Source organism: Stenella coeruleoalba (assembly GCF_951394435.1).
Source record: "Stenella coeruleoalba genome assembly, chromosome: 13".
Lineage (NCBI taxonomy): Eukaryota > Metazoa > Chordata > Mammalia > Artiodactyla > Delphinidae > Stenella > Stenella coeruleoalba.
Genome location: NC_137159.1, coordinates 14,836,594 through 14,861,440, shown reverse-complemented (window position 1 = coordinate 14,861,440; position 24,847 = coordinate 14,836,594). Strand labels below are relative to the sequence as shown.

Below are 24,847 nucleotides of genomic sequence, written 5' to 3'. Positions count from 1 at the left end.
GAAATCGGTCCCCGACTCCCGGCTCCTCGTTGGCTCAAGTTTGGTTTTGTTCTTTTCCCTTCTCTCCCTATAATTCCTTTAAATGGGCAAACCTGGCACAAACGCAGGTGGACATTTTAAAGTGAAAGCTTCAGGAAACAGACCATCACCTTGTCAAGAGATCTGCTGAATCACATACAAGGGCGTAAACGGGGCTCCCCCACCCCAATATTCAACAGTCTCTTGAACAGAAGACTGAAATCATACTCTAAACATCGACTTTTTTCCTCCTCCAAGAGAGTAAAGTCAGCAAATGCAAGGTGAGCCTTGTGAGCTGCCTCCTTTCTTGGAGAAAAGGCTGGAGCCAAGGGGCCGAGCGCGGCCTCCACCGTAGGGTCCACAAAGAGTGAGGGCCTCTCTCAGAAACTGTAGCGCTGGGGGCGGAAGGGGGACGGCAATCGTTGAAATCGATGACAGAACTCTCTTTATTCCGCTTTTCGGCCATTTTCACCACAGAACCATTAACCAAGAAATTGCCAGCAACTAGACGGCCCCCCGCAGGGCTGCCAGCCGCCGGCTGCGCTCAGGGCGAGGATGCACAAGGCCGTGCGAAGGATCGTACGCTGACCAGCCAAGATGGCCACTTTCACGTGGCTGTGGGCCACTGGCTCCCTGTCACCCGGGCATCCCCAGGCAGGGCAGCCGGAAAGACCCTCGGGGAGAGCCAGAGGACAAAACCCCCGACGATTCCCGCTGCCCCCGCTGGGGGACGCGACCTAGCGGCCAGGTAGCCCGGCCAACGGTCGGAAGGGAGGTGCCATTGTCACAGCACAGGGGAGCAGGCCCATAAAGCCCTTGTCTCTCTTCCTCCCACGTCGAACACGGAAGCATACAACGACCCAGTATATTGCCTTTCCCCTCACTCCTTATTAGTGCTTAAGATGGCGAATATTCGCGAGAGGGGCGCGTTACCTCCGCTCCCTTCCCCCTGCCTGGCAGAATGGTTCGGTCGAACTCCCCTCGGTGCACCGCCCCTTCCCCTCCCCCGTCCCCGCGCGAGTGGCGCATTGGCGCGCGGCGCCGAGGGGCGGGGCCCGAGCCGGGCGCGCGCGGGCGCCGTGTATAAATAGTAGGCCGCGCTGCCCGCCGCCTCGTTTGCTCCGCGCCGCCCGCTCGAGCTGACAAGAACGCGGTCTTTTGCTAGCGCGTTTCGCACTTGTCGGCTCGCCGCTTTTTTTCCTCAACGCCACTTTCACTCACCGCCACCACCATGAACGGGCAGCTCAACGGCTTCCACGACGCGTTCATCGAGGAGGGCACGTTCCTCTTCACCTCCGAGTCTGTGGGGGAAGGCCACCCAGGTGAGGTGACGGGGCCTGAAGCGAAGCGAGGGGCGGGGCGCGGGGTCGGGACTGGCCGGCAGAATCCGCCGGCCGCGGTGCCCAAGCCGGTGGCCCTCTCCCGGCTGCTGGTGGAAAGAGCGGCGGCCGCGCGCCTTCCTCGTGGCGCTGCCGCTGCCGAGCGCGTGGCCGCCGCCCCCCCTTCCTCTCTCCTCCCCTCCCATCCGGCCGCGCGCCCCGGCATGCGGAAGATTCCAGAAAACGAGAAGGGCGGGGGCCGTGGCCGCTCGTGTTCTAGCCGGGGAGGGCACTAGTTCCTTCTCCCCGCCCTGCGGTCCGAGCCACCTCGAGTGGGCGGCCCGCCTCGCGTGCTCGCGTCCGGCCCGCGAGAGCGCGCGCCCCGCATTGCAGCCTCAACCACGTGTTTGCCGCATGTGGCTTCTGGGCGAGGGAGCCGGCTGGTTTGCAGAGCGTGGCCCGGGGCACCGGGCCTCCGCTCTTCCCGTTAATTCTTTGGCTACACCGAAGAATGCGACATGTCCTTAGCCGGTATATGGCCTCGCGTCAAGGTGACAGCCTCCAACTAAATATAGTGCTTGTCGGAGGAGGCATTCCTTATTTGGATCGTGCGTGAAAAGGATAGGAAGCATGAATTAAGTGTATGGCGCCATTGCGTTGGGGCTGACTGTTAGGCAAGGTTTTTACTCCATATATCATCCTCCGGGCTTTGTCCACCGGTCCGCCATTATGGCGATCAATTTACACGTGAACGAATGAAGCTATTTCAAGGAACTTTCGATCCCAGCCTGAAAACCTCACCTAGTGAAGATCGTTATTCTAATAGACGGGTCCAGCCCTTTCTTGGGATGACCACAATGACAGATGCCTCGTCTGTTGGTTTAAGGATCCATTTCCCTCTAGCAAGCTTACTGTGCCTATGATGAAATCCCACGAGCAACCTAGTGGTAGAGGAGAGGACAAACCCCGAGATCCTGATGAGTGAAGGTCAGGTGTGGTGTGGGTGGTTTTGTTTGTTTTCCCCCAGCGCTGAGAACTGCACTGTGTATTTGAACCGCCTTTTATTAACTTAAAGCTGCAGGCATTTGTAAATGTTTAGATTGTCCTGGGCCTCTGACTGGACTGCGGTACACATTTTGCTTAAGTTTTTTTTAGATGGTTATAGAAAATTTAGGAAAGTGATATTCGGGGTTTTTTTCTGTTCTCCTGATTTTTAATAGAGGGCAGTACAGTGAGGGGAAGATCAGCAAGGATTCAGAATACATTTGGGGATTTTCCAGTCTATTCGGCTCTTGTTCCTGGATTACTCTTAACACAAAATCAAATGCCGTTTTATTCCCTTTGTTCATGAAGTGTCGTTGCTTTCATCATTTAACTCTGACTTTATTTCTCACTGCCCTAATTGGCGTTCCTTACAATCAGGGAGAGACTGATAAACGGTTCACCTTTCTGGTTGGTTAGATTTATAATGAAAAATTTAAATTCGGGGGATAAGATGTAAGTACCATTGTCTTTGAAAATTAATGCTGTGAAGGTAAATGTTCCTTGCTTTGCTTTTGAATGGAAGATAAAACACTTTCTACTTACTTCCATTTAATCAATCTCCATTATGTGGCTATCCTGTTTAACAATAGAAATTGTTTTTGCCTAGGAACTTAATTTTTCAAAATGTCTGATATACTTTAAAGATGGGACTGAAGTCCTTGTAAAGGTGTAAAGTGCATATACTGCAATGAGCTTAAATGTATTAAACATGCTGGGTGTTCTGCTGGCTTATCTGAATTGGTGATCTGTGGTACAGCTATATGAAGAACAAGGTGTCAAGTTAGGAAACATGTAGCACTATATCCAGCATTTATTCTTCAGGGAAATGGTTCTGCGAAAGCAGTATAGCGGTTAAGATCTCCATACTTGGAATGTCGCTGAAAATGTACACTTGAAAATGGTTAAATTGGTAAATTTTATGCTGTATAGGTTTTGCCACAATTTTGGTGGGGGGAGGGTGCCCTGCCAAGCGGCCTTCAGGATCTTAGTTCCCTGACCAAGGATTGAACCCATGCCCCCTGCAGTGGAAGCACGAAGTCCTAACCACTGGACTGCCAGGGAATTCCTGCCACAGTTTTTTTAAAAGAAAACACAGAGATCTTCCCAGCTGTAGTTATAGGGGAAGGGGGCATGACATACATGACATTATCAGTGAATTAAAGAAATTAAGCCAGGAATTTTTTTCTTCCCCAGATAAGATTTGTGACCAGATTAGTGATGCTGTTCTTGATGCCCACCTTCAGCAGGACCCTGATGCCAAAGTGGCTTGTGGTAGGTTCAGAACACTGCTTTATCACCTGATGAAAAGGTAGCATGAAAATTACTTCATAAAAGTGATGTTTGACTGTGAACCTCTCTTTTACTAGAAACTGTTGCTAAAACTGGAATGATCCTTCTTGCTGGGGAAATTACGTCCAGAGCTGCTGTTGACTACCAGAAAGTGGTTCGTGAAACCATTAAGCACATTGGATATGATGATTCTTCCAAAGGTGTGTTTTAATGAGTGGGCTTTCTAACCTCATTTTTCCAGGTATTTTTTTTCAGTCCTCTCTAGCTATATCTTCTAGAGTGTTCCTGGGAATATTTAATTCTGCTTGTATATTTTTAGTGTTTTTGTTCCAGCCCTATTCTTTAAAAGTACTAAGTTTTAGGTATATTTGATTTCTCTAGCAGCATTTAGAATTCCAGATAATTTTAAAATGACAAATTTACTTTGTCGTAAATACAAAGTATTGCTATGGCCCTTTAAAAACAAACCAAAAAAACATCGTTTTGTTTATAGGGTTTGACTACAAGACTTGTAACGTGCTAGTGGCCTTGGAGCAACAGTCACCAGATATTGCTCAAGGTGTTCATCTTGATCGGAATGAGGAAGACATTGGTGCAGGAGACCAGGTATCTTGGTAGACATCTGTTTGCATCTCTTCTAACATTAAATTCTAAAGCTTGGATTGATTGCATTGGTAACTTTTCCTTTTTTAGGGTTTGATGTTTGGTTATGCCACTGATGAAACAGAGGAATGTATGCCATTAACCATTGTCTTAGCACACAAGCTCAATGCCAAACTGGCTGAACTACGCCGGAATGGCACTTTGCCTTGGTTACGCCCAGATTCTAAAACTCAAGTAAGTGACGAGTGTCAAAACTACACACATTACATTGGCACAGGACTTCAGTAAGGTGCTTTGATTAAAGCTAAGAGAAGAATATGGTTTGTTCTCCGTATTGTAATGTAGGGTAGAGAATCAGGAACAAAGCTATTGTTTAATAGATTGATGTTCTGATGATCTGTTTCACTTTCAAGGTGACTGTGCAGTATATGCAGGACCGAGGTGCTGTGCTTCCCATCAGAGTCCACACAATTGTTATATCTGTTCAGCATGATGAAGAAGTTTGTCTAGATGAGATGAGGGATGCCCTAAAGGAGAAAGTCATCAAAGCCGTTGTACCTGCAAAGTATCTTGATGAGGATACAATCTATCATCTACAGCCAAGTGGCAGATTTGTTATTGGTGGGCCTCAGGTAAGGTCTTACAATGTCAATTCAGTTGCTTTTTTGGGTCTTCTGTTACTTGCTAAAATTTGGCTACTTCCACCTTTTTCCTAGGGTTTTTGAAGCCTACCTGTGCCTCTTCTGAGGATATTTGCCAAGTGATATTGAATAACCATTTAACAAGCCTGATCTAGAACCACTGGAAAGGATTAGGCATAAAGTAACTTAAATCCTATAATTTCAGGGTGATGCTGGTTTGACTGGCCGGAAAATCATTGTGGACACTTACGGTGGTTGGGGAGCTCATGGAGGAGGTGCCTTTTCAGGAAAGGATTATACCAAGGTGGACCGTTCAGCTGCTTATGCTGCTCGTTGGGTGGCAAAATCCCTTGTTAAAGGAGGTCTGTGCAGAAGGGTTCTTGTTCAGGTATATACTTCTATATAACTGGGTTGACTAAAAGGCATGTAAGCGGGAGGGCATTTAGCAGTTATCTACTTGTCTTTTTTTGATACCAGTGTATTACACAAGTATGTGGGTCTTTTGATCACTGACTCTTGCGACATTTAAATTCTTTTAGGTCTCTTATGCTATTGGAGTATCTCATCCATTGTCTATCTCCATTTTCCATTATGGCACCTCTCAGAAGAGTGAGAGAGAGCTATTAGAGATTGTGAAGAAGAATTTTGACCTCCGCCCTGGGGTCATTGTCAGGTAAAGATGGTAAAGACTATTGCTAGTGAAAAACATTGAGGGTGTGGGTGTGTATGTATATATACTTGATATATTCAAATCTGAGAAAGTGAAGGTGTGAAGGAAGACTGGAGTGGGGAAACATGGTAATTCCTAGAATGTGTTGATGTCATTTTTAAATTGCCGTCAGTAAAGGCTTAAATTATTAGGAAAACTCTAAAATTACAGTGCTGCATGGCTTAGACTAACCACCCTAGAAAGTCCTCCACATTTGATATAGGCTTTGTGCTCCTGTTACCTAAGGGATGTTTACTTAAAAGAAATTTTAGTACAGATGAATGGGCATGGCTGTTACAAAGAAAATAACCATGGTAGGGTGTGGGCATGGGACCTCGGTAAGTATTCCATGATTTTAGATGAGCTTTTGACACTTGCAATGTCTCAGAATAATGACAAGTTTTCATATTTGTTGAGCCAGGGACGGAAAAACAAGAACTATAGTTACTAATAAGGACTGTGCAAGGAGTTTGGACACCAGGGAAGTAACAAACACTTTTGCCACAAACTTCTTTCCTAGCATACCCCAGAGAACTGAACTCATTTGCCAGAAGTCTTGAAAATGAGTCTTGCTGATTGTTTTGCTTTAATTTAATTGAATGCTACATATTAAGTTACGGACTTGTATATTCCAGGGATCTGGATCTGAAGAAGCCAATTTATCAGAGGACTGCAGCCTATGGCCACTTTGGTAGGGACAGCTTCCCATGGGAAGTGCCCAAAAAGCTTAAATATTGAAAGTGTTAGCCTTTTTTCCCCAGACTTGTTGGCGTAGGCTACAGAGAAGCCTTCAAGCTCTGAGGGAAAGGGCCCTTCTTCCTAAATTTTCCTGTCCTCTTTCAGCTCCTGATCAGTTGCAGTCACTCTAGTCAATGACATGAATTTTAGCTTGTGTGGGGGACTGTAAGTTGGGCTTGCTATTCTGTCCCTAGGTGTTTTGTTCACCATTATAATGAATTTAGTGAGCATAGGTGATCCATGTAACTGCCTAGAAACAAACCAACAGCACTGTAGTAAACAATGCTTTGAAATTGAACCTTTGTGCCCTATCACCCAACCTTCTAAAATCCTAATTGCATTGACTTTCCCACCAAATGCTGAAAATGTCCTTGTAACGTGCACGTAAAGTACTTGTAGTTCCATTATAGCCTCTGTCTGGCAATGCCACAGCCCTGTCAGCATGAATTTGTAATGTCTTGAGCTCTATTATGAATGTGAAGCCTTCCCTTATCCTCCCTTTAACTTGATCCATTTCTAATTATGTAGCTCTTTGTCAGGGAGTGTTCTCTATCCAATCATTCTTGCATGTAACGCAAGTTCCAGTTGGAGCTCTAGCCTGACATGAGAAAGGAAAAAAAAAAAGGCAGTTACCATTAAACCATCTCCCTGGTGCTTATGCTCTTAATTGCCATCTCTTAAACAGCACCAAATCAAAATCTCTCCACTTTTCAGCTGTCTTTTGGAGGACGTACGTAATAAGGTTTTTATTTAGTAAATCAATCCTATGCATGGTTTCAGCACTAGCCAAACCACCAACTCCTAGCTCTAGAAAAACAGGCACTTGGCACCCTTGTGATGTCATACAAAGAAGTCACAGGGCTGTACCTGAGGGTCTGTAGGTTGCACACTTTGGTACCAGATAACTTTTTTTTTCTTTATAAGAAAGACTGAGCACTCCACACTGCACAATAAGTCCTCCCAGGGTTTTAACTTTGTTTTGTTTTCAAAACCAGGTCCAATGAGCTTTCTGAACAGCTGGTGTAGCTACAGAGAAACCAGCTTCCTTCAGAGAGCAGTGCTTTTGGCGGGGAGGAGGAAATCCCTTCATACTTGAACATTTTCTAATTGCTTATTTATTGTATTCTGGGGTATGGCGTAAGTACAGAGAAGCCATCACCTCAGATGGCAGCTTTTAAATTTTTTTTTTTTTTTTTTTTTTTTCCTCAACACCATGATTCCTTTAACATGTTTCCAGCATTCCCAGGTAGGCCAAGGTGTCCTACAGAAAAACCTTGGGTTAGACCTACAGGGGTTCTGGCTGGTGTTAACAGAAGGGAGGGCAGAGCTGGTGCAGCTGGCCATGGAGAAAGCTGACTTGGCTGGTGTGGTACAGAGAAGCCAGCTTGTTTACATGCTTATTCCATGACTGCTTGCCCTAAGCAGAAAGTGCCTTTCAGCATCTATTTTTGGAGGTTTATTACGTATGTCTGGTTCTCAATTCCAACAGTTTAATGAAGATCTAAATAAAATGCTAGGTTCTACCTTAACCTGTGTCCATTATTCTTTTAAGTGTTTTGGTATGAATATGAATTGAACATACTTTTTAACCCTGAGTAATCGTAATCCCACCCATGGTTTAGGGAAATCACTTCAATCCTGACTGCAAGCAGTTTGTAAATCATATCCCTTGCACTAAGGAAGTTCAAGGTTTGATCTCAGTTTGTCTAGCACTGCCTTTTTTGGCCAATACACTGGGCAAAATTCACAGCTCCTTATTACAGCAGCCAGATCTACATCATCAGCAGTGTTTTAAATTATCTAAGGTTAAGGGCATAAAAACCATTAACGTGAGTGTAATGTGGAAGGAGTGATAATGTTCACTTTAGAAAATTTAAGCCAATTTTCATCTTTTTGAAAATGTAGAAAGTTTATTTAATGCCTTAAGTTTCCCGTTTATATAAACAGGTGTTAAAGGCTGCAAGTTACATGTTCAGTACATACTACAGTTTGAAAAGGGTTTTTAAACAGTGGTGAGAGAAAAGCTTATTCTAAAATTGTAGAAGGTTCATCAGCCAGAGCTTGGACCATCCTTCCTTAAGCCTAGCAGCCACTCGGCACATGTTCATACCAGCACGTATGAGATCACGTGGTTCAAACACTTCACTGTGCTCTGCTGTTGCAGACGTGAGGCCCAAGGAATGCTTATACCTGGTTGCCTGGAGGCTTAGAAGTTTAGAAACATTTGGGAGGGAAGGCAAGGTTAAATCTTCTGACCTGCTCTGAAACTTGAGAAGTTCAACTTTGCATGACATTGAAAAACTCCAGAAAAAGTTTCAAGAAGCCTTTAGATCACTGCATTGCTATCTGAAGATAAGTTAACCATCTTGACCAAATGGGATGAGGATGAGTACATGCCTGTAGGCTGGTGAAGTGATACCAGAGAGAGAACTGCTTTGAGGTTCGGTTCAATATTTATTTACTAGGATGACCACTGCTTTCAAGGAGTTTGCAGACTAAAGAGTGACCTTCAAGGTGGCTTGTCCTCTACCTAGCCGCGGGGTGGAGGTGGGGATTAACCAGCTGAGGGAGGAGAGTAGAAGCAAAGGCAAGAAACAGCAAGGGGTGAAGTGATTACAGCTGAGAATCAAAAGCATAAAGTGTTGTTAATAGAAGGAAATGTCCTATTTCATGTTTAAGTTGAAAATCATACTTTTCTACAGAGTTTCAAGGGGGATGACACTGGTCAGGGCCAGAAGATCTAAATGCTCGGGGTAGGATGCAAAGCCTTCTGGCGAAAAGGACATTAATTACCAGGGCCTGAATACTGAAATCTGAATAACCCAGATTTTCACCAGTGAACAGCTTTTCTTAACCAGTATTAGACTAGCACCTTTCTTCATCCCACCCCAACATTTTCATTTGGAAAACGAGACAGGTTGCAGGAAAGCAGCATCCTTGCCTGTATTAAGAAAGATACTTTTTGCAGGAGTTTCCTTCTGAAGTGAAGAGTTTGTTTTTTTAACCAAGTAAAAAGGAGGCTGTGGGCAGCAGTTGTGGGAAAGGACGTGGTGCCAAGGTGTATCGTGTCGCTGAGATCTGCAAAAGGACTGAAAACCAGTGTTTCCCCCACATCGGTGCAAGATGCCCTGTGGCACAGCCATCACTGACCCACAAAATGCCTTGTATGAATCAGAGGGACTTACTGCCAGGCCCCACTTGGCCTCAGCTGGGTGCCCTTATTCAGCCCCAACCTGCACAACTACATGGCAGCCCTGCTCTGGTCTGTCCCTAACTGGATTCCAGTATAAAGGCTGAAAGAACAGAGGTGGTAGAGATGAATTCAATAGGTCCAAGAAGTAGGAGGCAGAATTAATTAATGGGACATGAAATCTCAAGAAATGTGAGGAAAAGAAGAGTCAAGGCTGATGACTCACAGATGGCTTGGTTAAAAAAAAAAAGTTGCCATTCACTAATAAAGGAGACGCAAGTCTGAGTTGGGCATGAATGCAAGTTCTGTCTATGACAGAGTTTGAAAGCTCTGTAGGATATCCAGCTGGAGCTAGCTAGATATACAGGTCTAGGGCACAGGAAAGAAACCTAAGCAGCAGCATCACTGGAAACGATGGAGTAGGCATAATCATCCCAAGTGTGTACAGTGAGAAGGCAGCTGCCTAGGAAAGAACCCTGAGACTGGGTGGAGTGGAGCATGCGAAGAGAAGCCTCAAAACAGATGCGATCCTTTATCAAAGTTACTGGGACTGCCAGTCTACTGACGTCTCTGCCTGGAAGACCATGAGCTCCCAAGCAGGGCCTGTTTTTTAGTTAGTTTGTCTTTTCCTTTTTAATTACTCTGCATTCTAACTTCCTAGCCCAGGGCCAGGCCTTTGAATTTTCACAGCATTGAGGATCCTCCTAAATCACATCCAAACTTTCTACATCCAGAGTCTACAAAGCGACTGTCAACATTCCCTAATCCCTCACCACGTTTGGTTAAATCTTACTTTACATCACCTCCTGCTCATTAAAGGCTAGAATAATGCTAAATACTAAGCTTATTTGTAGATAAATACCAGTACTAATCACCTAAATTTCATTATTTGTTTAACTCTTTTGCTATTCTAACTATGCTCGTGACTGCTACTGAAAAACTGGCTGTATAAATAATAGGAACAAAGAAGGAACCAAAATCGCAGTGAAGAGAAAATTATTCTCTGTGCATTTAAAACCTGATCACCATCCTACTCACACTTTATAATTGGACAAGTTTTAAGCTACATTATTGTCAAGGATTCTGAAAACTACAAGCAGCAGGGTGCAGGACCTTTAAGTCAAACAGACTTGAGGTTCAAACCATCAGTCCATCCCTTATTAGGTATATGTCTTATGAGCAAATTATATTACCTCTCAGCCTCAGTTTCCCCAACCATAAAATAGGGCTTATGGCCGTTAAGGACTAAATGTAATAATGCTGGAACAGTGCTTCACACAGTGCCTAGCATATGGCAAGCACTTGAGAACAGCCAGCTATTATTTTCATCATGGAACATTAAATCTCTTTCACCAAGGAGCCAGTCACTTTAAACCTGATCCTTACCCTTTCATCCTAGAAAGACATTTTCACGTTGTTTTTTAACTCCCCAGGCCCCTCAACCTTGGATTGATAAATCTTATACTTGCTTTACTTCCTTGGTTCCTCTAATCTATCATCTCTGAATTTATCAGAGCTATGGATAAGGAAGAAAAATGTAAAAAAAATCTGAATTTTTCAGATGTCCACTGCATAGGTAATGGTCTTGTAACTGGCTGCTCCTATATCTGTACCCAACATCTGGCTTCCCTCAGAACTCTGAGTGGACAGTGTCAGCATTTGGCTCAGAAGGATTAGGATTTGAAGAATCTGTGTTTGAAGGACTCGGCTCCCCAACTGGCTCAAAGGGTCGCAAGTTCGCATAAGTCACCTCTTGGGCCAGCTGCTCCAGGGAAGGGCGGCCTAATACCAGATTTCGAAGTGAGATACAAGTCATCAGAAAGCTGAAAAAGAGGGAAAAAGCCAGCAATCCAAACTCCTGTTTCAACATAGGCATTCTGGCCAAAGCCCTTAGGGGACACCTGGTCCTACCCCCTCACCCAGGCATAAATGAGACTCTCCCCTCAAGCACCCCAACATCCCAGTTGGAAAGGCACCCCACTCCTTATACAGTCTGGTAGAGGACTCCAGGGTGGGGTAGGAATAACCCACAGGGAGGCTGGAGAAAACCTGAGGCAGAACAAGAGGCGGCCATCAGACACCACTTACTCTCCCATTCAATCAGGGAGAGGAGAATGGAGAGGACAAAAGGGAGGAATTTAGCACTGGATTGTCCTTTCCTGGGAAACAGTCCCTACTGTTACCCTCACCAGAGAAAAGTTACTCAGTCTGCAAACATCTAATGCAAAGACACGTACTGCTGTGGGTAAAACTTACCTGCGGCGAAAGACATAGAGCTTTCGCAGCAAGAAGCGGAGGAGTCGCTCGTGGAAAGGGGCGTTTCGCCGGCGTTCGATCTCCTGGAGCCTTTGCTGGCGTCTAAGAAAGGTCTGAACCAGCGGTGTTGGCTCAGGGCCCCCTTTGACTTCCCCTTCCAGCAGAGGTTGCAGCTCTGGAGGCAGAGGCTCTGTTTCTGCCCGAAAGAGGGCAAAAAGAGGAATCACTGAGAGAGAGAGAGCATTCTCTCTCCTAGAACTCCCCTTTCCCCAGCTAGACGCTTCAAGTTCATTCTTTAATGGCTAGATCCTCACTCACAACACTGACTTCTTGTAAAGCGGGCTATCTCAGCCCAAATCTTCATATACTCACCACTTCCATTCTCCACCTTCTCCTTCAATTCTTGCAGGTATGCCAGGTCTTGCTCCAGTGCAAGCTCTGTAGTGTTGACATAGATGTACATGTAGCAGGAAGGACTGGGTGACATTGTATACACCTTATGGTACTCACCAGCAGGCAACTGAAAAGAGGGAAGAAACAGATCTCTTTCACCCTCTAGCCTTTCCCTAGCCAGCCTATGGCCTCCCTACACTGTACCCCGCCCCAGACGTCTTTTTTCTTGTGTGTTAGAGTCTAAAGGAACTGACCTCTAGAACCCTGAATGAGGCTATTCACAGCCCCCCTGGGGCCCTTGCTTTTTGAGCTCCCACTGCATTATTGTTATGTTAAAGTATTTTGAGTCTGTAATAAATCAACTCTACTAGTCTAAACTTTTCTACCATTGTTTTATTCTGTCATTTTTGTTTTGTTTTTCTAATATTTATTTATTTATTTGGCTGCATCGGGTCTTAGTTGCAGCAAGCGGGACCTTCATCGTGGCACGCAGGCTTCTCTCTAGTTGCGGCGCACGGGCTCCAGGGCGCATGGGCTCAAGTAGTTGCGGCACGCGGGCTCTCTAGTTGTGGCGTGGGCTCAGTAGTTGTGGCGCGGGCGGGCTTAGTTGCCCCACAGCATGTGGGGTCTTAGTTCCCCAACCAGGGATGGTACCCACGTCCCCTGCATTGGAAGGTGGGTTCTTAACCACTGGACCACCAGGGAAGTGGTGGTCCCTCTACCATTGTTAATTCAAGCAAAATACCTGCATTTTTTCTCCCTCCTGAAGAGTCTGGTTCTTCTGTTCTGCCACCAGCTCCACAGTTACCTCTCCCTGCAGCAGCTGGATGCTAGTGTTGCCCAAGTCTTCGCTCACAAAGTTCTCCAGGTGCAGCCCTGTCAGGCAAGAGTTCCCCAACCCACCCCATGGTGGAGTGAACTCACCCCCAGCCGGAACAGAGAAATCACACCTTCACCAACACCCCCCACCTCGGGTTTCAAAAACCTTCCTCCCACCAGGAGAGGCCCCTCCCCACTCCATCACACGCCATATCCCTGGCCAACAAAGCCAAGAGGGAGACAGCAAAGCCTCCTTGCTCTCCTCCGTACCAGGGAAATCTGCGATGAAGACCACCTCGGTGTGGTTGTCCAGGCTGCTCTTGATTTCCTGTAGTTTGGTTCTCCAGGGAGACAGGTCCATCAGTAGCGGCTGCAGCCAAGGTGTACGCTGGAAGGGGGACCAGGTAGCCTGCACGATGTCCACACGAGGGTCAAAAATCCTTAGGAAAGAAAACCATGTTCTAAGGAGGCCACAGCCACCTATGCACTGGCATTTCCGGTTCTGTTCTTTTCATCACTGTTCCCAGATAGAAGAAACAGGTTTTTCAGAAAGAAGAAATGGCCTACGTCAGCATGTTATTGCCAGTTTGGGACAGAGAGAGGAGGGGAAAGAGATTCTGCAGCACTGGGAAGAGTGGGAGTTAGTGGCCACCTGACAAGAGCTGTGATAACAGCTTGGAAAAGAATAAGTGCATTACCTTTTCTTCAGGATGATGGTGCCCCCTGCTGGAAGCAATCAGCTATGCCCACAACCAGGTCAACAGGGACATGCACCCGAGGACAGCCTTTCAAGCAAGACAACACTGGGGAGCATGGGCTATTCATCTTGGCAGAAAGAGCTGGACTTCATTTCTCCCCCTTCTCTGCTCCCCTTGCCCACCTCTGCTGGAAGCGGTCATTGATGGAGACCCAAATATCAAAGTAGATCTGGGGCTCAGTGACATTGTACTTGGGAAGCAGGCGGCTCAGGCAAGTGGCATATTGCTTCAGCATGTCCGCATGATCCTTCCAACGCCGGCTCTGTGTGAATACCTGCCCCAAACCCCCACGTTAGTCCCACCTCATTGTTATGGAGCCTCTGGATAGGTCATGCAATGCCAACGGCACAGAGAGACCCCTGCCTGCTGCCAGTTCTGACAGAGAAACAGCAACAACAACAAAACCACACAAAACTCGCTGGAAGAATTTCTCATTGCTGGGCTAGTGGTACTCACCTTTCCTAAATCTCATCTCAGTTCAGGGAAGTGAACGACATCACCCTATTTCAACCCCCACCAAAGAAGCGCTCCACAGGGCTCCAGAGAAAGGGCAGAGTGGGCCCAAATGTGTTTTATTTCGTAATTGTGTTTACGACCAAACCAGACCCCAAAGCTCAAGGGGGCCTCTGAAGGCCAGTAAATCGTCAGCATCAGACATCTCACCCCAGGGTTGAGGTAGCCCAGCTCGCCGGTGCGGCCATCACGGTAGGTGATCTTCACGTGCTGGTGGGAGCGGGAGTGCACCATCATGTCCCAGGAATAGCCGTACAGCCCGTTTGTCCAGTTGTTATAGCCCTGAGGAGGCAGGGCAGCGGCAATCAGCTCGATGGTCCTCACGCTGACACCATCCTCCACCAAGAGAGGTCTGCAAGACCAGCCCTGTTCTCTCCCGGTTGCCGTCGCCTCCACCACTGCCCAAGGTTAACCCCCAGCCCACACGTACCTGGGTGAGGAAATGGGAATAGGGCAGGAAGAGCTGCTCCAGGAGGTAGAGCAGGGTGAAGGCGGCGCCCAGCCGATGGCGCAGCCCTGGCTTCTGACCACCTTTGGCCCGGCTCCTCTTATACACGCAGGAAGCACTGGGCTGGGGGGCAGTCCTGAGGGGCAGCAGTTCTTGCAGCCTTTTCGGGCAGTGAGCCACCAGCTTCCGAGGCCACTCGGGAGAGCAGAAGAGAGGGCTGCTGGCCAGCATGACATAGGGGAACATACCTAGAAAAGCAGGGAGAAAACCAGCATGTCGGGAGTTTGGCCGGAGGAAAACGTGGGTAATCGCCTCAACCCCCTTCCCCTAGGCAGCCTTTCCCAGGTACTGATGATGAAAGAAGTTCTCAACGCCAGTCTATTTCTCCCCGGAGAAACTTACTACACAACGTGCTTGCTGAGCCCGGAAGCCACCAGCCGCCTCCCTGTTTGTTTCCATCTCACAGAGACCGTATCCGGCTCAGCTTGGCGCCCGTCCCTGTCACCACCTCCCACTGCCACACGTGCCGCTGGCTCGTCCCTCCCCTTCACACCTGTGGTTTCCTATTTCCCACCAGAGTACAGGAACTGACCAATGCTGAAGAGCTGGGAATTCATGCAGTGGAAGTAGGACACGAAGAGGAGGCCAATGGATCTTGAGGCATCAAAGAAGAGCAGGAAACCGGCAGAGAGGTCGAGCAGCAGTCCGCACCAGTGCACCACCAGCAGACTAGTCATCTCCTCGGACAATACAAATCTGCGGACACCAGGGTCAAAGGTCAGGCACCAGCACTCACAGCGCACTCACAGCAGATGTACCTCTGCTACCCTGTCCTTGCTGCAGGATCCACCCCAGCAGGTGGGTGGAAGAACTCTGCACAAAGACATCCTCTGGTAGGGTTTTCCAACCCCTCTTCATTTCCACGTACTTTAGGTGGCCATCTTTTTTCAACATACCCTATGTAATAAGCAAGAGTGCATCTCCGAGGGCACAATTTGATTGAGCAGTGTGTGTTGTGGCGGGCAGGTTCTTCGTGGAGGTTATACATGAGAAGAAACTGTAATAGGGGAACGCTTGGCTAACAACATCATGGTGTCAAACTTTAGGAACTGGGAGATGACAGGAAAGAGGGAAAAGAACAAAGTAAAACAAGAGGAAAGAAGAAATGGGAGGAAGAGTAATGTCAGAGAGGAGCAGCTCTGTTTTGGAAAGAGTTGGCAACAATGGTACTGTCGGGGCAAGGGGCGCCGACTGCCCATCTGCTCCGCACGCCGGCCAAGGAGTCCCGGCGAGAGGCTGGGGTGGCCACCCGAGGACAGAGGCACCACCACAGCAACTGCTGGGGCCACTGCCTCACTCACCAAGCCACCTAGCCCTGGCGCTTTCCTTTCCTTTACTGCTTTTCCCTTTGTTTCCGCCCACACTGTAAGTCTCCCAGGGGCAGCTAGGCCTAGATCTTTTGATACCATCAACTCTGCCTTCTGCTGAACAGGGAGATGAGTGGACAGAGGGAAACACGTGCAAATTCAGGCAAAGTGGGAAGAGCAGCCGTGACTGCAGACCTGAGGGAGTCAAGCCCCCCACTCTGCACCTGGGCCACATGAGGCCTCTTGCCCTGCCGCTCACTTGAAGGGACTGAAGAGCCAGTGCCGGGACAGGTATTCCATGGAGTAGCCTTCCACCCAGTCTGCGTCCAGCTTTTTCACGCCCGCAATGAAGTACACAATGAAGATCTGCAAACACAAAACAAATGTTCAAACAAAGTCAGAACCTTGTCCCCTACAGACAGTCACAAATCAGTTCTGATGCCAGTTCACGGCCCAAGGGAGACTAGATCCATTCTTCTATTCACTCATCTCATATATTCACTCACCCGACATCCTACAGATGCCAGGCACAGTACTAGGCACCAAGGAAAGTCATAATGTTACTCTTTCCTCATGAGGATTCTAATCCAGCGGGAACAAAGCTCGACTCTTTCTATGACAAGGTGAGAGACCCCAGAGATTAGGGGGTTGGAAACAAGGGGAAGGCCAGCCCAGCTTTCCAGCAAGAGGGGGAAAAGAGAAGATCCAGGGAGGCAGAGCAGAGCCTAGTCTGGCAGTGGAACGGCCGTGCTGACAATGGCTGTTGAGAACACCTCCCCCTCTCCTGAAATCCTGTACCTGGCCACGCAGCACAGCATAGTTCCAAAGGGGCACGTGGGTGTTCCGCTTCCGGGCATTCAGCAGGCCGTCCACAGACCTGCAGCGAGGGGGAGAAGGATAGAGGACAGTTTCTTAGTCCAGTCCCATTTCTACCTTGGGACTGGTAGAAATGCTTTTTAAGTGTAATGCTCTCTCTATCCCAGGATGTCTCCCACACCTTCTCTGGTCCTCTGGGCTATTCTGAGGTCCTTTAGAATTATATGAGCATACTGCAACAACGACTATTTTAAGTCACAACAGAAATATTACTAGTGAGTTATAACAACGGAAAGTTCAGTGTTCACCATTCGTTTAGTTAGCAAATTAGTTTCTCCTAAAGAAATAGATTGGGAACAAGACTAAAATGCTAGAATATGGCTGAATATGAAAAAGAACGAATTTGAGGCAACGTCTGAAAAGCTAAAGGTGTATGAAAATATATATAGTGCATTTAAAAACAAGTTTCAATTTCTAAGACAAACTGACACTTCATAGACCTAGATGCTAGGATCTAGTGCCAGAGGGTACCTGCTAACAGCTTACCTAGGCTAAGAACTGATAAAACCAGGCTCCTAAGATTAGATGTATTCTGGGGAGGCAGAAGCAAAGTACGTTTTCAAGAAGACACAGAATGAGCAGAGAAGCCAGGAAAGGGGCAGCTTACACTTGTGGTCAAGAGCATGGGAGCCTGTAGTTAAGGAGACCTGGAGTCTCACTTACGCCTCTTACATGCTATGTGACCCTAGGCAAGTCCTTTACTTCTCTAAGCCTTAGTTTCTTCATCTATAAAATGGGAACAGCACTATGGACCTCATGGGGTTATAAAGTGGAAAAATTAAAAGTGTTTAGCATAGTGCCTGGCACGTGGAAAGCCTTCAGTAAGTGATGGATATTTTTTCAAACTGTGTAAAAGTCATAAAAATGAGACTTTTCAGGAGTATTCTGTCAAAAGTGCCTCTTTGTGATGACAGCTGGCCACTCTGAATGAATGTAAAGGTTTACAAAAGGAGCATCTGCATGTGTGTGTTGATGAAAGAAGTTTAATTAATGACTGATAAATCACCAACAAATCCAATGTTTGAGATTTTTTCCCCCCTATACTCATGTTACTGACAGCTCATACTCGCTTTTCACTTAATAATGGGAGAACCCGTAAAGGTCATCTGCCCTGCCACCCTGCCTCCAAATCCCTTCTCCATCTCCCCTGAGAGATGGTCACCTGAGCCAGAGGTCGAGGAGGGTTACCTCCTCCCGGGACAGCACTGCTCAGCAGCCCTGGTGGGCCCTCTCCTTCTGACATGACTCTGCCCCACAGCAACTTCTACTCTTGGCTCTAACTCTGCCCCTCTGGGCTCACACAGAGAAAGTCTGCTCCCTCTTCCACATGACCACCCTTGTAGTATCTGAAAACAGCTATGTCTGGCTTTAGTCTTCTCTTCTTCTCTCTAAGAGGATTACAGGAAGTGGATAGATCAAGGCACCTGGGAAGATAGGGAAAGAGTGAAGGGGTGGGAATGGAGCCATTTTGCTTTTTTGTCACCCCAAGAGCCCCAACCTCACGGACCCTTCCCTCTCCCAAATCCATCCAAATCAAAGTGTCACCCTGTAACCACACTCTGCAACGCATGGCTGAAAATACGTTTGCTGGGACAAATTCTAGGACCTCACCGGGCCCCTATCTCTGGTAACCATCCTGACGCAGCCAACCCCTGCCTCTTTTCCCCAGACTCATACCAGTAGCGGTTTGCATCCATGAACGTCAGCTGAAAGGCCAACAAACCATACAGATAGGAGTGGTTGTTCCACGATGTCTTGTCCAGAAGAAACACATACCAGTATGGCAGCAGGAATAACACACAGCTTATCCGGTAGCGCAGGCCCAGCATCATGCCCAGTGCCCCTGGGATTTGTGGGGGAGAGGATTAAGAGGTCAGAGGGGCACTACAGGCCCAGCTCCCCTGGGACAGGCTGTGGGTAGGATTAGGAAAGGTCATCAGACATTTTATAACCAGGTGAAAATAAATTTCAATTAAATGTTATTTCAACATTTTAAACAGAGTTACGGGGTCACAGCTCACATGACACATAGGTCAGCAGGATGAAATTATAAGTCACAGAGGAAGTGAAATAAGAAACCCAAGACCTTGGTCATTCACCAGCATGCTTTGTATTTCTGGGTTTTGGGTAGGCCAGTCAATACTCCCATCTCTCCTCAGTTTCCCTCACCCAGAAACATGATGGTGTAGACCAGATACATCCAGTCAAGTGGCAGTGGCTGCAGGGCGTCCAGCAACGGGAAGCGGCACACCTCCAGCCCATCCAGGTATCTTCGGTCCAGGGAGCTGAGCCCCCGCTCCTGGGGAATGTCCAGCACCATCATCAGCCCTGAGAAGGCAGAGGGGGAGGGGGCCGTTAGGCCTTAGCAAAGCGAGCCGTGGAACACGCTGGAATACAGTCGAGCACGCCCAGTTCCAGGGTCAGACTTCTTTCCAAACCCCGGAAAGAATTCATTCAACAATAACCACAGAGCGCCTACTCTGTGCTAGGCATTATGCCAGTTGTGTGATCTCAGACAGCCACTGCACCTCACCGAGCCAATTCCCCATTTGTGAAAGGGGGCTCATAATATTTTGCAGGGTTTCAGAGAAGATTAAATGAAAGAAGTGTACAAAATGCGATCAAAGCTGTTCAGATTTGATAGTAATATTTGTAAAGGTCTGCCCTACTGGCTAGAGAAAGTGCTCTGGGGTGGTGCTCCTCAACCTCTTTTACTTTCTGGCACACCTGGCAGAGCAGTGTCTGGCCAGCACACTGGGGCAAAGAGAAGGGGTACTCAGGCCAGGAAGGCATCTCCAGTTAAGGCAAGATTTCTCAACCCCAGGACTATTCAGTTTGGCCTGGTTAATTATTTGCTGGGAGGGCTACCGTGTGGTTCATAGGTCATGCAGCAGCATCCCTGGCTTCTGTGTAGATGCCAGTAACCACCTATTCCCCTTCCCTCCCACCCCCAAGATGTGACAAATACAAATGTCTACAGACATTGCCAAATGTCCCCTGGAGAGCAAACTCACTCCCCGTTGAGAAGCACAGGGAGTAATATCTCAGCATATCTGTAACCCATTCCAAACATACACGCTGTGGCCTATGAGTTAGAAAGATCTGGATTAGGGAGTCACGGCCTAAATGTCTGCCCTGTCACCTCTGCCATTTCTCTAAAGTCTAGTCCTTAGCATACTTACTGGGCAACTTCATGCCACAAATAAAATGGGTTCCTGTTCCTCTACCTCTATATTTCCTATAGCCTCAGACCAAAGCATTTCTGGTCTCCAAACCCTAATCGGAGACAAAACTGGGTCACAACGACCTCTTCCAGGATATCAGTAACTTCAGCTCTTAGGAAAAGGAAGGTAAGTCCACTAAGCAAGTAAGTATCCAAGAAATGGACAAGGGACGATTGTCATTTTCCCATCCCCAACCATGCTGGCCCCTCCCAGAAACTGGACTTACCAAAGAGAAAACGGAAGACTGCCAGGCTTGCAGGATCTGTTGGTCTATTCAGCAGGGTCACCAGCTTCCCCCAGCTGGACACATCTGTCCACTCAAAACCCAAGAGCTTCCCCATTCGGCTGCCCTGACGGCGCCCTGAGGTCTGTCCAGCCTTATCTTTCTGTACTTTATCTGCAACCGATAAATGGAGAAAGTTGTGGGTGCGCGTATGGGAATGGAGATGCTTTAACATAGGCTCCTCCTCAAATCACAGAAATCACAGGCCCAGGTCTTCTGCCTACCTGGATTCTTCCACTGATCTCTGACTACCCGAAACATCCCTGCAGTGCAGCCCCTCCTCCAGGATCCCCCAATGCCCCAGAACCTTTCTCAGACAGCAGCCCTCTAGCCGCAAAGCGTCCTGAATGTCACCACTACCCCGAAGCCGAAGACTGCAATCTCTTTCTACGGCTCCTTCCCATCGGAGGCTCCCTTCCCCAGGTCCCACAGGGAAGCCCCTCCGGCCCCCACCCTTCTGAAACCCGCGCCCCTCTCTATCCGCCACAAGGCGGGGCTCTGACCCTACCTGAGTCGGGCGGGGACAGCGCAGACCGAGCAGACACCGCCATGGCCTCGGGGAGGTAGGTCGGCCAAGAGACAGCGTCCGAGTAGGTGCGTCGCGAGGGAAAACTCCCCTAAGTCCCGCCTCCTCGACACAACAGCACCCGCGAGGCCGGCCGGAAAGTGCCGGGACTGTCGTGAAGAGCCCTAGTCGGCCGCGCCGGGCTCCCTGCTTGGCGGCAGAGGGCGGAGCGAGGAGCCTTGGGGCGGGGCGAAGCGGCCGCGAAGGGGCGTGGTCAGGCCCCGGCCTCCCCGGTGACCCAGGAGGAGCGAAGGTGTCACCGGGCCTGCCTCTCTTCCACCGAATGACCAGTCTCTTCCCTGAGGCCTCCCGATCCCTCTCCGCGCTTTCAACCTAAGAAGACTCCGAGATCCCGCAGCTTCCCTGGGTCACTCCCCGCACCCATTAGGCCTCTCCAGACGTGAGCAGCGAGGGCGCAAATGTCAGACTCTTCCCAGAGAGGTTCCCGCCGAATTAGGACGCACCTGGAAGGGCTGCCCCGGTCTAGAGACTGTGTGCAAGTTTCTTTATTCTCTCTTCCAGTACCTGCCATGAACCAGAGGTTTGAAAGCAGCAGGGGAAACCGGAACAACATAGCTGCAGAGGGTATGCAGAGTAGGGGCAATGAATAGAGTGGTCGATCAAGGAAAGTCTTAAGAGAGGTGAGTCTTGAACAGCATTGTAACATCTAATTCTCTGCACTGGGATTGACCAGCAGGATCAGAGGAAGGCATCTTACACCAGGGGTTCTCACATTTTTTAGTCTCAGAACCCCTCTACACTGATACCCACGTTATGGAGAACCCTGAAGAGCTTTTGTTTATAATGGGTTATATTTTCCCATATTTACCGTATTGGAAATTTACACTGAGAAATGTTTAAAATATGTATTGATTCACTAAAAGAGAAAAGTAATAAACCCATTACATGTTTATATAAATAACCTTTTTAAGAGAAAAAGTATATTTTCCATACCAAGAAAATACATGAGAATAGTATTCTTTTACATGCAAATCTCTTTGATGTTTGGCTTCATTGAAGAAAGCTGGATTCTCGTATCTGCTTCTGCATTCCATCTGTTGTGAAATGGTGTTGATTGAAGTATGTGAAGGAAACCTGGCCTTACCGATACTTAGTTGGAAAAAAGAGAAGCATTTTATTATTATTATTATTTTTTTTTTTTGCGATACGCGGGCCTCTCACTGTTGTGGCCTCTCCCGTCGCGGAGCACAGGCTCCGGACGCGCAGGCTCAGCGGCCATGGCTCACGGGCCCAGCCGCTCCGCGGCACGCGGGATCTTCCCGGACCGGGGCACGAACCCGCGTCCTCTGCATCAGCAGGCGGACTCTCAACCACTGCGCCACCAGGGAAGCCCAAGAGAAGCGTTTTAATAGCCTGTTTAGATAACTGGGTATTCTTTTGTACCACACCCAAACTTACAAGTAGTCGTTTTTTAAAGGTTAGTCAGATGTGAAATTGAAAATCATATAATGAACTTTATGCTCTATTACATTAAAATCATTGGTATATCTTGCGCTTTGAATGGACCTTTTACTCACGCATGATTTTGTAAAATATGCATGGTCATTTGGAAAACATTGCTTCACTGAGTTACACAGCTCTTTTAAATGCAGAGCCTCTTAACGTGGAGCAACAGGAACTCTGCTTCCATTACTCGTGGGACTGCAAAATGGTACAGCCACATTGGAAGACAGTTTTGGCATTTTCTTACAAGACTCCACATACTCTTACCATATGATCCAGCAATTGTGCTCCTTGGTTATTTACCCAAATGAGTTGAAAACTGATGCCCACACAAAACCTGCACGTGAATGTACAGCAGCATTATTTATAATTGCCCAAACTTGAAAGCAACCAAAATGTCCTTCAATAGGTGAATGGGTAAAATAAACTAGCACATCCATATGATGGAATATTCAGTGATAAAATGAAATGAGCTATTAAGCCACAAAAAGACATGAAGGAAGTTTAAGTGCATATTGCTAACTGAAAGAAACCAATCTGAAATGGCTACATACTGTGTGATAACCTGGAAAAGGCAAAACTATGGAAGTAGCAAAAAGATTGGTGGTTGCCAGGCATTGGGGGGGAGGAAGGGAGAGAAGAATGTAGCGCAGAGGATTTTTAGAAGGGTGAAACTGTTCTGTATGGTACTCTAATGGTGTCGTGGTGAGTTCATGTCATTATATATTTGTCAAAACCCATAGAATGTATAATATAAAGAATGAACCCTAATGTAAACCATGATTATAGTTATAATATATAGTTATTAATATAACTATATAGTTAATAGTTATAATATCACTATTAGCTTATCACTTGTAACAAATATACTGCACTAATACAAGATGTTAGTAATAGGAGAAACAGGGAGAGCATGAGGGGTGTATGGGAACTGTCCTTACTACTCAAAAAAATAAAGTCTATTAGTTTGAAAACAAACAAAGGTGATTTGAGCTCACCGTTTAATTGCACAAGTGCTTTTTCTTAGAAACTATGAAACATCGTATTTGGGTATGCAGAAGCATTGTATGCATACTTCCCATTTCTTCACACAAAATAGTAAAAAGATCTGTATTCCAGTGTCAAGAGTTTATAAAATTATTAATTTGTACTTCTTCATTAAGGATGTTCTTAATTGACACTGGCATTTTATTTTCTATTTTTACTTTTTTTTTAGGCTGCACACTGGCATTTTTTTTAAATTGCAAACGCATGGCAGGAAGGAATGCAATGACTACTACTACAACTTGGTGCCACTGTCTCACTCCTGCTAAGTTGCCAACAGTTTTGCCACCATTGCTTTTTGCATCATCAGTGAAAGGCAAATAACATCTCAGTATTATTATAGTAGTTTTGTCCCTAAGGACTCCAGGGGCTCATGGACCGTGTGCTGACAACCACTATCCTAAAGGGAAAAGGCGGCAGGGGTAGATGGAAAAGTAGAGGTTATTGGGCACAGTTGTGTTTGGCAGGTGGAATTACTGGGCTAACAAGTGTTCCTGCTGTTGAGGGTCTGGCCCACTTCTAGGTCATCCTAATAGGCAAGGGGGGCCAAGTCACTTTGGAAGCCATAGATTTATTTAGGGGATGGATCTCTTAATCCACTGTCAAAGCCAGTCCAAATGAATACAGTGTGGGTTGGGAAGTTTGGGCTAGATCTTCCAGGATCACTCAAAATTAGATGGTTCCATTAAGTTCAGTGTTGATGGTCTGTTACGTGCCAAGAACTGGACAAGTTACAGAGGAGGAAACAGAAATGATTAAGTTGTGGCCTCTGTCCTATAGAAGTATAATAATAAAAATATATAGAAATAATAAAATAATAATAGAATGTAGGAAGTCATAAGTATTAAGTGAGGTTCAAAGTGCTACGGGAGCACTGAGGAAGAAATGAATTATGACTGGAGAAATCAGGAAAGTTTTTTTGAAAACTTGGGCCTTAAACGATGAGTAAAATTTTGAGAGGAGAGAGGGAAATCAAAAGTTCTCAATAGTCTTGGGTGAACTGAGAGCATTCTGTGTAAGAGAACTACAGCTAGTAAATGAGCTGTGCTAACTCTTCACCTTTCCATCCCATGATTTTAACTTGTTTTTGTTCAAGGCGTTGATTTCCAGTTTATCCTTTCAGGACCAATATACAGAGACTCATGACATCAGACATTCATTTATCCATAAAATAGTCCAAAATTTACAAAAGGAATTTCTTCATGGTTCTTTTCTAATAAAAATTCTCTTTCTGTCTGCACTGTGGAGAAAGAAGCCCTCTTTCAGATCTCTCAATTCAATACCC

General features: G+C 46.9%; 2 protein-coding genes across 2 annotated transcripts; one reads left to right on the top strand and one right to left on the bottom strand.

Moving 5' to 3' along the window:
* The first annotated feature begins 1,131 nt into the window (after nucleotides 1–1,131).
* Nucleotides 1,132–10,401, top strand: MAT2A (methionine adenosyltransferase 2A). Its single transcript, XM_079940429.1, has 9 exons — nucleotides 1,132–1,340; nucleotides 3,576–3,653; nucleotides 3,749–3,871; nucleotides 4,165–4,277; nucleotides 4,365–4,508; nucleotides 4,688–4,906; nucleotides 5,121–5,303; nucleotides 5,455–5,588; nucleotides 6,260–10,401. The coding sequence occupies exons 1-9, from the start codon at nucleotides 1,250–1,252 to the stop codon at nucleotides 6,360–6,362; spliced, it is 1,188 nt and encodes a 395-aa protein (XP_079796555.1). The 5' UTR covers nucleotides 1,132–1,249; the 3' UTR covers nucleotides 6,363–10,401.
* Nucleotides 10,402–10,531: 130 nt separating this feature from the next.
* Nucleotides 10,532–21,126, bottom strand: GGCX (gamma-glutamyl carboxylase). Its single transcript, XM_079940428.1, has 15 exons — nucleotides 20,998–21,126; nucleotides 20,433–20,603; nucleotides 19,152–19,310; nucleotides 18,660–18,825; nucleotides 16,905–16,983; nucleotides 16,366–16,472; nucleotides 15,332–15,495; nucleotides 14,722–14,987; nucleotides 14,442–14,573; nucleotides 13,901–14,052; nucleotides 13,291–13,460; nucleotides 12,947–13,077; nucleotides 12,181–12,328; nucleotides 11,809–12,004; nucleotides 10,532–11,375 (listed from the first exon to the last, which is right to left on the bottom strand). The coding sequence occupies exons 1-15, from the start codon at nucleotides 21,038–21,040 to the stop codon at nucleotides 11,183–11,185; spliced, it is 2,277 nt and encodes a 758-aa protein (XP_079796554.1). The 5' UTR covers nucleotides 21,041–21,126; the 3' UTR covers nucleotides 10,532–11,182.
* Between the last annotated feature and the right edge of the window lie 3,721 nt (nucleotides 21,127–24,847).